This window comes from Orcinus orca, chromosome 8 (genome assembly GCF_937001465.1).
Source record: "Orcinus orca chromosome 8, mOrcOrc1.1, whole genome shotgun sequence".
NCBI lineage: Eukaryota > Metazoa > Chordata > Mammalia > Artiodactyla > Delphinidae > Orcinus > Orcinus orca.
In genome coordinates, this window is record NC_064566.1 from 36411184 (window position 1) to 36425650 (window position 14467).

General features: G+C 49.8%; 1 protein-coding gene and 1 pseudogene across 5 annotated transcripts in view; one reads left to right on the forward strand and one right to left on the reverse strand.

The window, feature by feature from the left end:
* The window catches only part of NAV2 (neuron navigator 2), a 399505-nt gene that overhangs the window by 224918 nt on the left and 160120 nt on the right, over positions 1-14467 (reverse strand). For all 5 annotated transcript variants that reach the window (XR_007478781.1, XM_033409220.2, XM_049713471.1 and 2 more), the window contains exons 4-5: positions 11738-11810; positions 603-858 (exon numbers count right to left, since the gene is read on the reverse strand). Coding sequence is in view for 4 of the 5 variants with exons in the window: in XM_033409220.2 (XP_033265111.1) it covers positions 603-858; positions 11738-11810 (329 nt within the window). In the remaining variant the exon portion in view is untranslated. The remainder of the gene's footprint in view (positions 1-602; positions 859-11737; positions 11811-14467) is intronic.
* LOC101275561 (26S proteasome non-ATPase regulatory subunit 9-like) lies at positions 6966-8088 on the forward strand (annotated as a pseudogene).

The window sequence follows — 14467 nt, forward strand, 5'->3', positions numbered from 1 at the left end:
ACAAAATCTAGGTCCTAATCCAAAAAGCAGAGGGCCACAGCTGACACTGCTACCTGGTCTCTAAGGTCAACAAAAGTCAGTCACATTTAATGGTAACTGCTCCCCACTAGGGGATGCTGGCCCTCTCAGGGAAGGGAGAATGCCTCTTTCCCTGCTAAAAACCACTGGCCATCTTTCTTCTGTGCTCTCAGTATTTCTCTTCTGGCAAAGCAGAGGCATCTGCTGGAGAACTTTTGCCTCCACTAAGGGAAATTACTTGCACATATAACACTGAACACCCAGCTTGTAGGCAGACAAGCAAAAGAAACTTGAAGTCTATTTTAGGGGCTGTTGATTGCCTACGAAGGTGTGTGTATAAGAGGCCAGAGTTCAGGCAGGAGCAGCTAATTAGCTCTGGCTGCTGGCGATTCTGATCTACAAAGTACACATCTCCGCCAGGCACATCCATTTCAAGGTCACGCTAATTCCCCACTAACTACCGGCAGTTCTCAGCACGGAAGAAGCGCAAATGACACACACGTCCGGCACAGGCTAGAATGTGGTCAGTGGGGCAGAAGACCCCTGAAAAAAAGCAGAAGTATCATTTGGCGAGGAGAGCCCACCTGGACTGCATCTCAGCTTGTGCTTTTGACGGCTGGTGTGGCGCTGGCTGGTGAGGCTGGCACGGGGCTTGGGGAGCGGCGGGCACCTGTTGCTGAGGAGCGCCAGCCTGGCACTGGGAGGGGGTCCCGGCCGCCGGGGACACGGCGGGCAGCAGTGGCGAGGGGAGGTGCGGCTTCTGGGGCTGCTGCTGCTGCTTGTACCGGGAGAGGCTGAAGAAGAGGCCTAGAATGGCCTTGAGGTTTCCATTCCTGATTTCTGCAAGACAGTGAAGAGGTTCTGGTTAGAGGAGGAAGCCTTTCTGGGGAGCCCTGTCTCGCACCCTTTCAAGAGGCTGCTTCAGCCCTCGCACGCGTTTTAATTCCTCTAGGATATGACAGATTTCCTGAACACTTAATTGGTGTCCCAGTCAATTAAAATCAGGCCAAAACCACAAAGAAATTAGTTGATTCTCCCCACTGGGATTAGAGTGGACACCCGAGGCAAGCAGCAACTGGGATGTCTGGTGAGTGCCAGGGGGAAATTCTCAGGAAGGACACAACCGAAAAAGACAGAGTCCTGAGCAAGACCGTGCTTGTTCAGGACACAGAGCGAGCTGTCCAGGGACAGAAGCACTGAGGGAAACTCACCGGTCTCCACGCGGCCCTGCCCAATCTGTGCTCTGTACTTCAAGCCACCCGGAGTGAGCCAGCGGCTGCCGACTCACTCCAAAATCCTCGCCCTGCTTCGCCCAATCATCCTGCCCTCAGAAGGCTCTGTGTCTCTCTTGCCCATTGAATAAATAACTTGAAATTGGGGTGGGTGTGGGAATAGGAGATAGGGGTTGTTTCTATAAAGAACTCACACAAAAATTCTCCTATATTAAAAGAAATTTGTGCAGAGTGGGGCTAAGAAAATTTTTTATTCCAGATGTAATTTTTCCAATGATAAAAAATGCATTTGCCTCGAGGCATGTATTAAGTGCAGCAGAGAAGGAATAAAATATTTATTCACAGGCAGAGACTCTGGATGCAAGGGTGTTTCCCCTTGGGCAATCCCTCCTTTTCTGCAGTTCTTTTAACACCAGATGCTGATGGCCAGGGTATAAACTGACCCTGAGGGTAAAGTAATAGGGCCACCCAGCTTGGGGGACAGAGAAGAAGGAACCTAGGGGCTCCCTCAGCTTTGCTTCCACCCTTAGGCAGAAATTCTTTTTCTGAACTGGCAAGGGGGTTAGAGGGAGTGGGGTTGGAGGAAGGGAAGCCCCCCCTCCCCTGTGTGGGTAACACACACCTCCAAGTTAGCCCCAGGCTGGGCAAGAGGATGCTGACAAAGGAACCAGAGTTTCCTCCAAGGACCAGTTGAGGGGCAGAAGGCATGAATGGGGTTCTTTCAGAAACAAGCCCGATTCCCTGCAAGCCTGTCAGTGCCCTGGGGTGTGATCCTGCTGATTAGGTCAGGCTGAATTACTTCCTGTTGGAGAGTTCCCCTTTCCAACGTCTGAAGAAACTGACAATACAAACTACTAAAATCCAACTTTCACCCTCTGCGCTTTGGGAGCTAGCATGTGCTGATTGTGGGACAAAAGTGTCAGGAGCCCAGCTTTCAGAAAACCAAAGCCATGAGTTGCAGTCTGTACTCTACCACTTACTAGCTGTGCAACCCTGGACAAGTCACTTAATCTCTCTGGGCCTCAAATGACAATATTGACACAGCTTGCCCCATCACACAGGGTTGCTTTGCAGATCAAACCAGAGCAGAGATGTGAAAGCACAACTGTAAACAGTCACGTCCTTCACTGGTCTTGGTTACTGTATGACCACAGCAGCCTCAGAATCCTGTAGGAGATTCCCATGCAGCTCCGGTTTCATGCCTTAAAAGTTACGGTTTTTACCATGTGACCTTATAATTTATCATGCAAATTACATCATTTTTGAGAGTGGGAGGGAGACGTTCTTGATTACATTAGGAAAACAGGTGTAAGCCGGGGCTGACTTGGACAAGTCAAGATGCTCGTAAACCACTGTGTGCAATGCAGGGAGCACAGAAAGTTTCCCCAGATGTGGGAAAATCCCCCAGTTTCTTTGGGTAGCTCAGCTTTAACCCTTCAGCTCTGCTTCCTTCTCCATCCTAAGGAAACCAAAGGAGAACACACCTGTGGCCTGTTCCGCTTCTGCTTCTAAATGTTCTGACAAGGACACCAGTGTCACAGAGTATGAGGCTTGGCTGGGATGATTCAGTTTATAGATTGGGTTTTTGTAAGATTCAACCTCTGAGCCTCAGTGTTCTTCTTTAAGATGGGCATTTTCCTCACGGGCAGATGGAGGGTAAAGGGACACACCCCTGGGCCCTTAGCTGGACAGTGACAGGAGGCAGGACAGAATCAAGAGCTGGCGTGCAGGGGACGACCTGTTAAGGAACTCGGGAAAACAATTTCCCCTCAAAATTGAATTCCCTGAAGGGTGAAAACAGAGCTATAATCATGACAGATGAAATCTATGTAAGATTTTCGTGCCTTTTATAGAGCTACTACTAATTAGTATATATCAAGAGAAGCTTTTTACATACACGATCCCATTTAATCCCTACAACCTGGAAAACGAGGCCTATTTTATCTCCCTTTTACTTAAGGGGAAACAGGCTCAGAAAGGTTTGCAACCTCTCCAAGGTAATAAATGCTGGAGCTGGGATCTGAATCGAGGTTTTCCAGCTCAAAGCCCAGGTTCCCAACATGGTGTAACCAGGCTACTTACATACCCATCATGGGTCGTGTATTGAAAAGCACACCAGATAATGTTTTATTTAAGTTAGCTCATGGCCATATAAGGATTCTTTACTCTCCTTCTAGAAGTATTCTTGTATTATGGGATGTGTCAAGTATCCCAGAATACATTTTTTTTAAAACCATGCAAGAAAAACAAAGAAGGGAAGAACTAGCAATGCAGCATATCCAAGGGCTCAGGGGTTGCCCCCTGCACAAAGCAGGCATATCCACATCGGGACCCCCTTAACCTACCTGCCCAGCCCAGGGCAGATGAATGGAGCTGGCTCTGTCATATTCTCTCCCTGCTGTGGATGTTCAGTCATTTATTGTTCGTAACTGTTCTACTATTCCTGAAAGCGTCTTTTTATTTGTGACAGAGCGCGGTGCTCTCATAAACACACTTTTTCTTAGGAGGAAGCTTTTTTTTTTTTTTTTTTTTCTTTGAGGTACGCGGACCTCTCACTGCTGTGGCCTCTCCCATTGCGGAGCACAGGCTCCGGATGCGCAGGCTCAGCGGCCACGGCTCACGGGCCCAGCCGCTCCGCGGCATGTGGGATCTTCCCGGACCGGGGCACAAACCCGTGTCCCCTGCATCGGCAGGCGGACTCTCAACCACTGCGCCACCAGGGAAGCCCAAGAGGAAACATTTTTATTATAAAGATCACTGATTGTTAGAGCCACAGAAGCCTTGGGTTTGAATCTCTCTAGTCCATCATTTATGGACTTCAAAGTTTTTCCAAGAGTCAACCTCTCTGAGCCGCAGTTTTCTTCTTTAAAATTGGCATATGTGTGCCACACCTTCCCCACGGGGATGCTATGAGAATTAACAGAGGATTAATGAGAAAATAAGGGCAACGCACCTAGGACATGGCCTGACTCTGTATTTCCCTTTTGGGTTCAGAAAATACCGTCATTGTACCTGCAGCCCCCTCAGAACTCGGCACAGAGCTCTTCAACCACAAGAAAACTGAGAAGCCCTTCTTCTTGCACATCCCCTCCAGGCCACAGTCACAGGCGTCAAAAAGAAAATCAACCATGATAATCTCATTTTACAGAAAACACAGGGGTCATCTTTTTAAAACAAACAAACCAACCAATCAGCTCTACTGAGATACAGTTTATATCCATAAAGTCAAGTGTGTGATGAGTTTTAGTAAGTTCAGTAAATTCTAGTTTTAGAATATTTCCATCACCCTAAAAAGTGCTCATCTGCAGGCAATTCCCAAACCCATCCCCCAGGCAACCTCTGATCTGCTGTTTCTATGGATTTGCCTATCCTGGGCATTTCCCCATAAACGACAACCATGTGATGTGCAGTCTTTTGCATCTGGCTTCTTCCGCGGAGCATCGTGTTTTTAAGGTTCATCCAGGTGACAGCGTTATCACTAGTTCGTTTCTTTATACTGCTGGATATTATCCCATTATATGGACAGACCACATTTTATTCATTCACTAGTTGGCGGACGTTTGGACTGTTTAATTTTCTTTTCAGAACACAGGACTCAAGCGTGGTGAATGCTCTGTTTGGGAACGAGCCACACAGTTTATGCCATGGGTGGTCCAAAATAGCTAGAATTGTGTTCTCTTCCTATTTCCAAATGGCATTTTTCTGTGTGCCACGAGGCCTGGTAAGCTGGCTCCACAGGCTGTCTAAAAACAAAATCCACCAGCCCACAAAAATGTTCCCCTCGTGACATTTCCCGAGGCTTCGGAAAAAGAACATCATTCTGTTTCTGATCAACTATTCTCACCCTCCTGATTTGTACAGAAGGAAATATCTGTAGACCTAGAGAGATATGACTTGTTTCAGGAGACATGAGCTAGGCTGGTATCTAAACCAGCATGAGAACCCTGTTCTTCTTTCTCTCCTATGGCTGCACCCACGTAAACTGCAGAATAAACTACACGGGCCATAGTCCAATTTCCACTAGAATTCAGTACGGCGTGGATTCTGAACCCCTTGGGTTCTGACTGATCTCCGTAACCACTGGCTGGCTCTAATCTGCATGGATGCTATAGGGGGGTGTTGGGCAAGAAGGGAGGATAATAGAGTTATTCTCTTTCAATATTGTTTAAAAGAAACCTCAGGCCTGCTTTAGCAAGGCATAATCGTTGGGATAATCTAATACAAAGAAACCTGCTTTGTAGGAAAGGGATTGGGAGCCAAAGGGAAGGCTGCCTCAGACCGCAGTCTCAGAATTCCTATTCAATCCCCTTAAGCCACGGTGTAAGGTCACCGGGCTGATTCGGGATTGTGGATTCTGTGGCATTGCTCCTCCAGCTGGGCCGTCTACATCACCCACATTCAGCATGTAACTTTCCACCCCACTCTGGCAGCCCTTCTGTGTACTGCTCAGCAAAGCCCCTCAGCGACTCTGCCCACAGGGGAGGTGGATGAGGGGGTGGGAATAGAGCCAACAGGGCCCCCTGCCGGTGAAGGACAGAAATGGCCCCGCTCACCGCCAAACTCAGGTGACTTGGGTAGGGAGAGATGGAGACAATCTACGTGCTGCTTTCACCCTAACTGTCCAGAAAAAGCTCCTGCTTTCTGGCTCAGGATGAAAGGAGGAGACAGCTCAGCATCAGGTCTCTGGCCATCAGGGCAGCAAACCCAGGTCTGAACTAATCAAGTCGGCAACCGATTTCACTCCTAAAGCACATACACCCTGTTAGAGACACCTGGAAGCATCTTCCTGCCTCTGTTTCTCCAAACTGGAAGATGGATAAAAAGCTAGTCCTTTGTTCCCATATTACCTATGCCCCAACGTCTATCTAAATTTCCCTTCACCTTCCTTTTCCGATTGGTGAAAGCCTATTCAACTTGTAAAACCCAGAAGAAACATCACCGTCTCTGAGAAGCCCCTGCCTGCCCCAGGCAGAGCTGATCGTAGCCTTCTTTGGGCACCACTGGATCCTGTACATACCACCAGCACAGCTCTCTCACTGACTGGAATTTAAAGCTAGTTTTGTATGACTAATGTGACTCTCCGTGTACGCCAGTGCCTAGCACCGTGCCTGGCATATAGATGTGCCCGGCAAACGCGTGCTTAAACAAATAGGATATGTCTTCACCTCCAGACCTCCGCTTCCCCATTACAGGAGGATGGGCTCAGGGCCAGGTAGCGCAAACCCCAGGTGTTCTCAAAACTCCCAGAGATAAGGGCCATTCCTCTTCACAGGAACAGGTTTACAGATGGTTGTGACAGGTGGAGTGAGGGGTTGAAGTGATCTGGAAAAGCACCCCGGGCAGGCTGAGGCCCAAGCTCATAGGACTCTGGCAAGTCTCCAGGAGCAAGCGGATGGGTCCGATCTTGGGGAACACGCAGGGGACAGGAAAAGCCCCAGACCAGCAGCATCTCCACGGGGCTCACCTGGGCCTGCAGCCCCTGCTCGCAGGCATCAGCTGTCTGTGCCCTGGAACAAAGGCTCCCTGTGGCTCTCTCGCAGGCAGGCCAGGACAGGGCCTGAGCTGCTTCAAGGACAGGTGCACACACCCTCCCGGGTACCAAACCTGGCTTTAGTCCCTGGGAAAGGGTGGAGATGTGCCTATGAGGCTTTCCAACCGCTGATTTTTTTTTTTTTTTTTTTTTAAATCAGAGGAGGAGCCTCAGGGCAATCAATCATCTTCAAAAGGAAAACAAAGAGCATTAAAATTACATGATTTCTCTCGGGTGTCCGCGGTCGGGAAACCGGCAGTCCGGGCTCCTGGGCCGAGGTTCACGATGTCGGAGAAGGAAACGAGGCAGAGCGGAGGCTCCCCGGAGGCCAGCGGGGTGACTGTCAGCAACATACAGGAACTGATACGGCGCAAGGAGGAGATCGAGGCGCAAATCAAAGCCAATTATGACGTGCTGGAGAGCCAAAAAGGCATCGGGATGAACGAGCCACTGGTGGACTGCGAGGGCTACCCCCGGGCAGACGTGGACCAAGTCCGAACCGCAAGGCACAACATCGTCTGCTTGCAGAACGATCACAAGGCGGTGACGAAGCAGGTGGAGGAGGCCCTGCACCAGCTGCATGCTCGCGACAAGGAGAAGCAGGCCCGGGACCTGGCCGAGGCCCGCAGGGAGGCCATGAGCCACGGCCTGGGCCAGAGCCAGGACCTCAGCCCCGCTCAGCCTTCGCCACAGCGAACAGCATCAGCCCCGGCTCCCCTGCCAGCATCGCAGGTCTGCAAGGTGGATGACGAGATCGTGGAATTTGGCTCTGTGAACACCCAACACTTCAAGTCCCTGCAGAACATTGGCAGTGTGGTCCAGCACAGTGAGGGGAAGGCCCTGAATGCGACAGCGAACCGCAGAGGGGAGAAATACCAGCTCAGACTCGTGCCAACACGCTGGGCAGGAAAAGGACTGCTGGGCTGCAACATTATTCCTTTGCAAAGATGATTGTCCCTGGGGAACAGAAACAGGAAAGCATAGTCCCTTGCCCCAGACTTGGGTCTAGTGGGCATTTCCTCCTCCTCTTCTCTTCCTGAAGCTCAAGGATCTGGAAGAGGCTGGGAGCCTGAACTTCTAGGTGGTGGAAACGCTGTGGCCTCCCAGTGTGATCTCTTGGGATTAACACGTTGTTAAAAACGTGATCTGTGTGTAGCATCTTTTGCAAATTAGGCCACGGCCCTACATGGGAATCCTGTGGATGTGAGCAAGTGGGTGGGAGTTATTCTGGTAGGTGCTGATGCGACTTTATTCTTCCAGAAATGTTGTTTTTTTCCCCCAAATAAACAGTTTTACAGTGTTAAAAAAAAATACATGATTTCTTTAAACACTATAATGATTTTCTAGTAGTTATGGGGGTGGTTAGAAGTGTAGATAGTGGTGAGCAGTATAAAATACCAGGACTTGAATCAGCAGACGTGAGTAGCTTGATCACTGCTGACTCTGTGGGCCTCCCTTTTGCCACATGGAACAATCTCTGTGGGCCATAGTCTCCTCATCTGTAAGATGGGGTAGTACGAATACTGATCTCGGAAGGTTGCTGTGGGGGATTAAATAGGATATAAACTAAAATGTGTACAACACTTAGCCCAGTGACTGTACATGGCGGGTCCTCAATACATGATTTCCACTCCTATAACTTAACAGTGTGTCAAACGGAGGTACTTCCTGTAGCCCTGAAATTGTGAATAAGGCCCATTTGAGGAAAACAGGCTCCAAGTAGCCTTGCTTTGTAAGTTCAAGGAACTGACAGAAGTTGGGACCAGTCACCCTCCCACGAGACAGCACTAGTCCAGAATTAGTCTTACAACCAAAGACCATCACCACCAGCCTCTACCCACCGCACCCAAAATCAACATAAGAAGATCCAGATGAGAGAATGTCACTGAGGTTGGGCGTGGGTGGTCACGACTGATGATCACAGAGACAGGGTATCTCCTCCCCTCACCAAGGAACAAGACAGTGGGGTCCTTGCACTCCTTGAAGTCGAGGGAGTAGAGGCTTCAAGAGAATAACTCCAGGTGGTGGTGGTGGTGGTGGTGGTGGTGTTCTAGTGCCCAGCTGGGACACCTGCTTAGCAGGGACCTGGCAGATCTGCCTGTTTGCCACCTAAGGTGGGGAGAAAGAGCTGGAGAGAGATTGTATGGCGGGGACTTCCAGGTGACAGGAGGCCTGTTCCATCACTACAGGTGGAAGCCAGAGCCCACACATTCCTGCTGCTCTATGGTGGGTAACGCAGGGACTTTGAGACTGAGGCCTACGGCCTTACCAGGACCACCTTAGTGTGGGGACGAAGAGGGGCCTGAATCAGGGGGATGGAATGTGACTGCTACCAGCTGGGGGTGAGCTAGAAGAGCGGTCAAATCTCACAAGAGACTACTGAGGCCCTGGGAGCAGCATGGGAGTGAGTGCTGGTCAGCAGGGCATGCAGAGACCCCCAGTGGGGACAGTGGCAATGATGGCCCACCAAGAGGAGGGCAGCAACTTCACCCCCAGCAGAACTCTGCTGCCTCTGCTGCTGCCCCAATCCTGGAGGCTCAGGCACAGGAACGAGGGAAGGGAAAGGACGTCAAGTCATCACACCCCCCAGACCCCCTCAACCTTCCAAAGCCACCTGCACCGGGGGGCACTGGGGAAAAGAGCTTTGAGTCTGAGACTGAAGTTTAAAAATGAACAAGACTGAGTCTTAAGTACTGACATAATCTGTTCTAATAACTGCACAAGACTGAAGGGAATGGGTTCTGGCCCAGGTATCATTAAATGAGTCTCAACCAAACAGGAAAGATGGGGGTCAACATAGCACAGGTGGGGGCAGTTACTGAAAAACTTACTTCATGGTTATACCCCAGTGACTGATTCCTCAACACACTGGTTCCAGTCTGCTCTTCTCTGCTCAGACTCACAAGGGCCACATCCCACCACCGACCAGGGGGCTGGGGCTGAGTCTGTCTGCACCATATGCCTTCATGGGCTGCCCAGCATCTTCCGAGACAGTGTTCCAGCCAACAAAGGTTCTAGATCTTTTTTGATTTCTTTCACCCGTACCTGGCACGCCCACATTTTATCCATCTGCCTTCCCCAAAGACACCATGAACAGGAGTTCCGAAATCACAGACCTGGGTTCCAATCCTGGCCCTGCCACTCACTCACTGCGAGCTTCATAACTTCTTCCAGGGAAAATTTCCTCACCTGTAAACTCAGCATATTATAAATTCCAACGTCAGTTGTGAGAGCTGGAGCTGATGCAGATAAAAGCCTTCAAAGCACAGTTGGTACTTATTCATTCAACAAATATTTGTTGAGTAGATTCTCTACGCCTTAAGGTATAGAGAAGATGGGGCAGGGGAGAGACAGGACAGGCAGAAGGCAGGACAATGGGTAGACAGACGGCAGGGTGGCCAGGGTCACCTCCAGGCCACATGAGATGAAGCCGGCCTACAGAGTCTGCATCCCCTGGAGCCCCTTCTGCTAAGCGTGACTTGTAGGAGAGAAGCCCCTGCTGATGCTCTGCTGCGGGTGGGGTGCACAGGCCCGGGATCCAATCATGCCCAGGACCTAGGAGGAATGTGTGCCTGCCACTTCCACCAGCACGAGAACTCTCTACCAGGAGGAAGCAATGTGTTCCTTCTCCCTACCTCTCCATGGAAACACCAACACCAACCCCTCACGCCCCAGCGATGCGCATGCCACATGCCATTCAGCCTAGATCTCATCCCCCGGAGGAGGAGGGCCCATAGCCCAGAGCAAAGGAATCCTCCACGGACCCTTCTCTCAGAGCTGAGATTAAGGCTGACCACCAAAAGCTGCCTCAGAGACCTTTGGAAGCAGTGTGACCATGTCTGACCCGGGGCAGCCCCAGCCTGTTAGAGGTCCCACTTGGGGAATTCCGTGCAGAGACACGAGACACCAATAGCGGCCGCCCACCCGCAACACTGGAAGAGACTACAGTCCAGAAACACAGCCAGGAAAACCAAGCTTTCACCACACAGCAGAGCAAAGGCAAGGAACAGGCCCCAAAAGGATCACGCTTGCAAACCTACGCTACACTGGGCTGTGTCCTTCCGCACCGCTCCCCGCCTCCCCAACCCTGACTACCAGAGTCAATGCTAACCAGCAACTCTGCAAAGCGCGACCAGGATAGGGAAAGGTGGCGTCATCTGAGGCCCATGCTGCTCTACCCGTTCTGGGAAAACTGGAGGAGGTGCCGCCTAATGAGTTTGGGAGGATGCTGGGGCCTATGGCCGCTCGGGAGCTAGCAGCTGCTTGTATTTACAAACAGGAGAGAGACAGAGCAAGCTTCCAGAGCGAGCTGTTGCCCGAGGAAGCTGAGAATTCAGACCGGCCATCTCCAGACCAACACCTAATGAACAGCGAACCACCAGCCGACGCTAATGTGCTAATTAGCCACAGAATTGGAGTTAATGAAAAACTAATCACGATGTCAAGATGGAGCTCCTCATTAATAAATCACATGCTTTTTTGGGGGGCGGGGGGAGCTAGGAAAAGTGCTGCTTCTTCTAATAAAATTAAGAGAGAAGGATTAGGCATTTTTCCCTGGGAACTTGCACAGTTTAAATATGCTCCGTGGTTAAGTGTTCTCTCTCCCACAGATAAGGCTTGGCTTGATCATTAACTAAATTGCCGGTCCCGTGAATAAAATCGGTGCTGTTTGATGAAGCCCTTCTCAAAGAGAAGCAGCTCCGTCTTCACTGCTCCCTCCGTGTCTTGCCGACAAGGCTGGCACAGCTGGCTTGGCACTCTCAGAGATCCCTTAGGTGGTCCAAAAGTTGGCATCCTCAAGTGCAGACAAGCATCGAGTGGCCTCAAAACCCGCAAGAGACAAAACCGGAGAAGCCCACCAGCACCCCTTGGCTTAACTCTAAAAACGTCATCAATAGGTAACAGGTGGGCATTTCCAATGATAAAGCGCAGCTTTATGACAAGTGCTCAGACTCACCTTCTGCAGACAGCCCCTGGATGTTTATTCCCTTAGCCGCCAGGAAATTCAAGCAGGCATCTATGTTTTCAATCTGGGGGGGGGAAAAAAAACCAATATACACTCAATAAATGTTCAGTCTTCTCCAGAGCCAACTCTTATTAGGAACAAAAGTCTATGTCAGCGAGAGGGTTCATTGTGCATTTGCTAAGGTTCTCAAAGAGGAAAAAATGACCTGAAAACACCGGATGGATAGATGGAGGCAGGTCAGTACTCTCCTTTGTCTGTACTTGCACAGGAAAAGGCTACCTAACATCCCAACCACACGCAGCGCCAAAAGTCAAGGCCTTGGATTGCTCACGGCTGCCAAAAATAACCAGGGGGGAATTGGAGCTCTCGTGTTGGTCACTGTCGCCAGTGCTATCCTCAACACTTGAGCAGCTGCCAGAAACACAGAGGTGGGGACAAGGTTAGGAGACCCTTCCACCTACCAGCAGCTGGGAGAGACTTCCCAGCCCCCGAGGAGGTGGGCAGTTAAGCATAGAAAGAGTGAATGGGCGTCTCAGCAGGAATCTGGGGAGTGTTTACTCACAAAATTCTCAGGATGGCAGGCATCGCAGAGGACGGGGAGAGCTGCAAACTCGCCGAACCTCTCTGTCCTCTGTGTTTTCTGTGGCAGAAGGGACCCGACCCCACCAGGGTCTGGGAGGCCTCCCAGGCTTTCCAGGGCTGATGCCACGGCCAAGGGCAAGCTCACGTCCAGCCCTCAGGAAGGAGCAGTTAGATCATTCCCAAAGGTCTGATTTGCCTTCAGTTGTCAGGGCTAATTATTTTTTGGTCTACAGGAAACTGTTCGGGCTCGATTCATGTCAACGGTGACCAAAAATAAGAGAAACTGCCTTGGACTTGGCACAGGGAACTTTGGATTTCACACGGCTTGCATTTCACAGCGGAGATCTTCCTCACCTCCGCAACCCCTCAGCCCCCACCCGACTTCCCGGGCTCCAGCCACACGCTTATGAACTCCAACCAGTATTTGACCCATGGGGTTTGTTGTGAACTCATAAATGACTCTCTTTCACAGCGTACATGTGACCCTTCTCCCTCCCCTCCCCCAAGCAATATCCTGACGGTTCCTTCAGAGCCACAGAGTGAAGTGTCTCCGTTTTACGAGCTCTCATTTGCGTACAGTCTGGCTCCAAGGCAGTCTTCCTGAAGTTCGTGTCCACCCTCCCCTGATGTCTGGCATTCTCCTTCTCTGCTCCCGGTCTTCACAGCTTCCAAACACGTTAAATTAAGCTCAGGGACACCTGAATAAAACTGCATCCATTCTAAAAGAATCTGCTCAACCCTGAGCTTGAGGTCACTCCATCCTCACAGTTTTTAGCTCAGCTTCCCAATCTCTTTCCCAGCTAACAGCTCACCTTCCAGGGTCTTCATCTGGGAGGCATTTTTTCATCTCTAAGAAAAGGGGTAGAATGCAATTTCCTACCAACGAAATAAATGCCGATGTTACATGTTATGCCTGCCACCATCGCAGAAAATCGTTTCTTACAGAGAGGGAGGAAAAACGAGATGGCTTTAAACTCTCCTTTCTTCTTTCTGGCGCAGGATGACTGACAGTGACAGCCAAGTGCTACCACCTTGGAGGGAAGGGGGGCGAGGGGGAGGACGAAGAAGGAAGAGAATGGCTGGGAGGACCCTGTGCAAGGTGTTTTGGAGCAATCGGCTTCCATGTAGAAGTGTAATAAACATCATCTCTCTAAATGTTATTGCACTCTATTACAAAACCCTGCTTTTGAGAAAATACCAATCCTTATTTCATGATATTGTATACAGTGGTAATAGACCAAAACCATTCAAAAGGATTTGTGGCCTCTACACAAAGGCACTAGTATTGAAATCACAGTAAACTTACAAAATTCCTCTTCTACCGCTTGTCTCTTCCTATAATCCTATCCTACTTTTTTTTTTTTTGGTGCGTATGTGTTTTTATTGTTTATCTATTTTTTTTTAAATTTATTTTATTGAAGTATAACCGATTTACAATATTGTGCTAATTTCTCTGTACAGCAAAGTGATTCAGGTATATGTACATTCTTTTCCATTATGGTTTATCACAGGATACTGAATACAGTACCCTGAGCTATACAGGACCCTACCCTACTTCTAATATAATATCTTACATATGGCTCTGAAGGGAGGCTTTGGTAATTATGACCCCATAGCAAATGAGAAGAGAAATCTGACCACCCCTGAATCTGTTAATGCAAAATCAAAAACAGTGCACTTGGTATTGATATTTATCCTGGGAAGTATCATGTAGGTGGGCTGACATGGGTAGGTTTAGTTTTTCAGCAACAGCGTGGCAGTGTGACACTAAATACAGAAAAAGGGACACCTGCCAACATATGCAAGAAAAGTATTGCTCTACTAACACTGCAATTCTATAGAATTTTCCCTCCAAGGAGCATGGAGTACGTTTCCTTGTCACATCTATGGAGCATTTGATGTATGTAGCACCATTTAAAGTCCGTGGTAGGACTTCCCTGGTAGAGCAGTGGTTAAGAATCCGCCTGCCAATGCAGGGGACACGGGTTCGATCCCTGGTCTGGGAAGATCCCACGTGCTGCAGAGCAACTAAGCCTGTGTGCCACAACTACTGAGCCTGCGCTCTAGAGAGCCCACGTGCCACGACTACTGAGCCCGTGTGCCACAACTACTGAGCCTGTGCTCTAGAGTCCACGCACC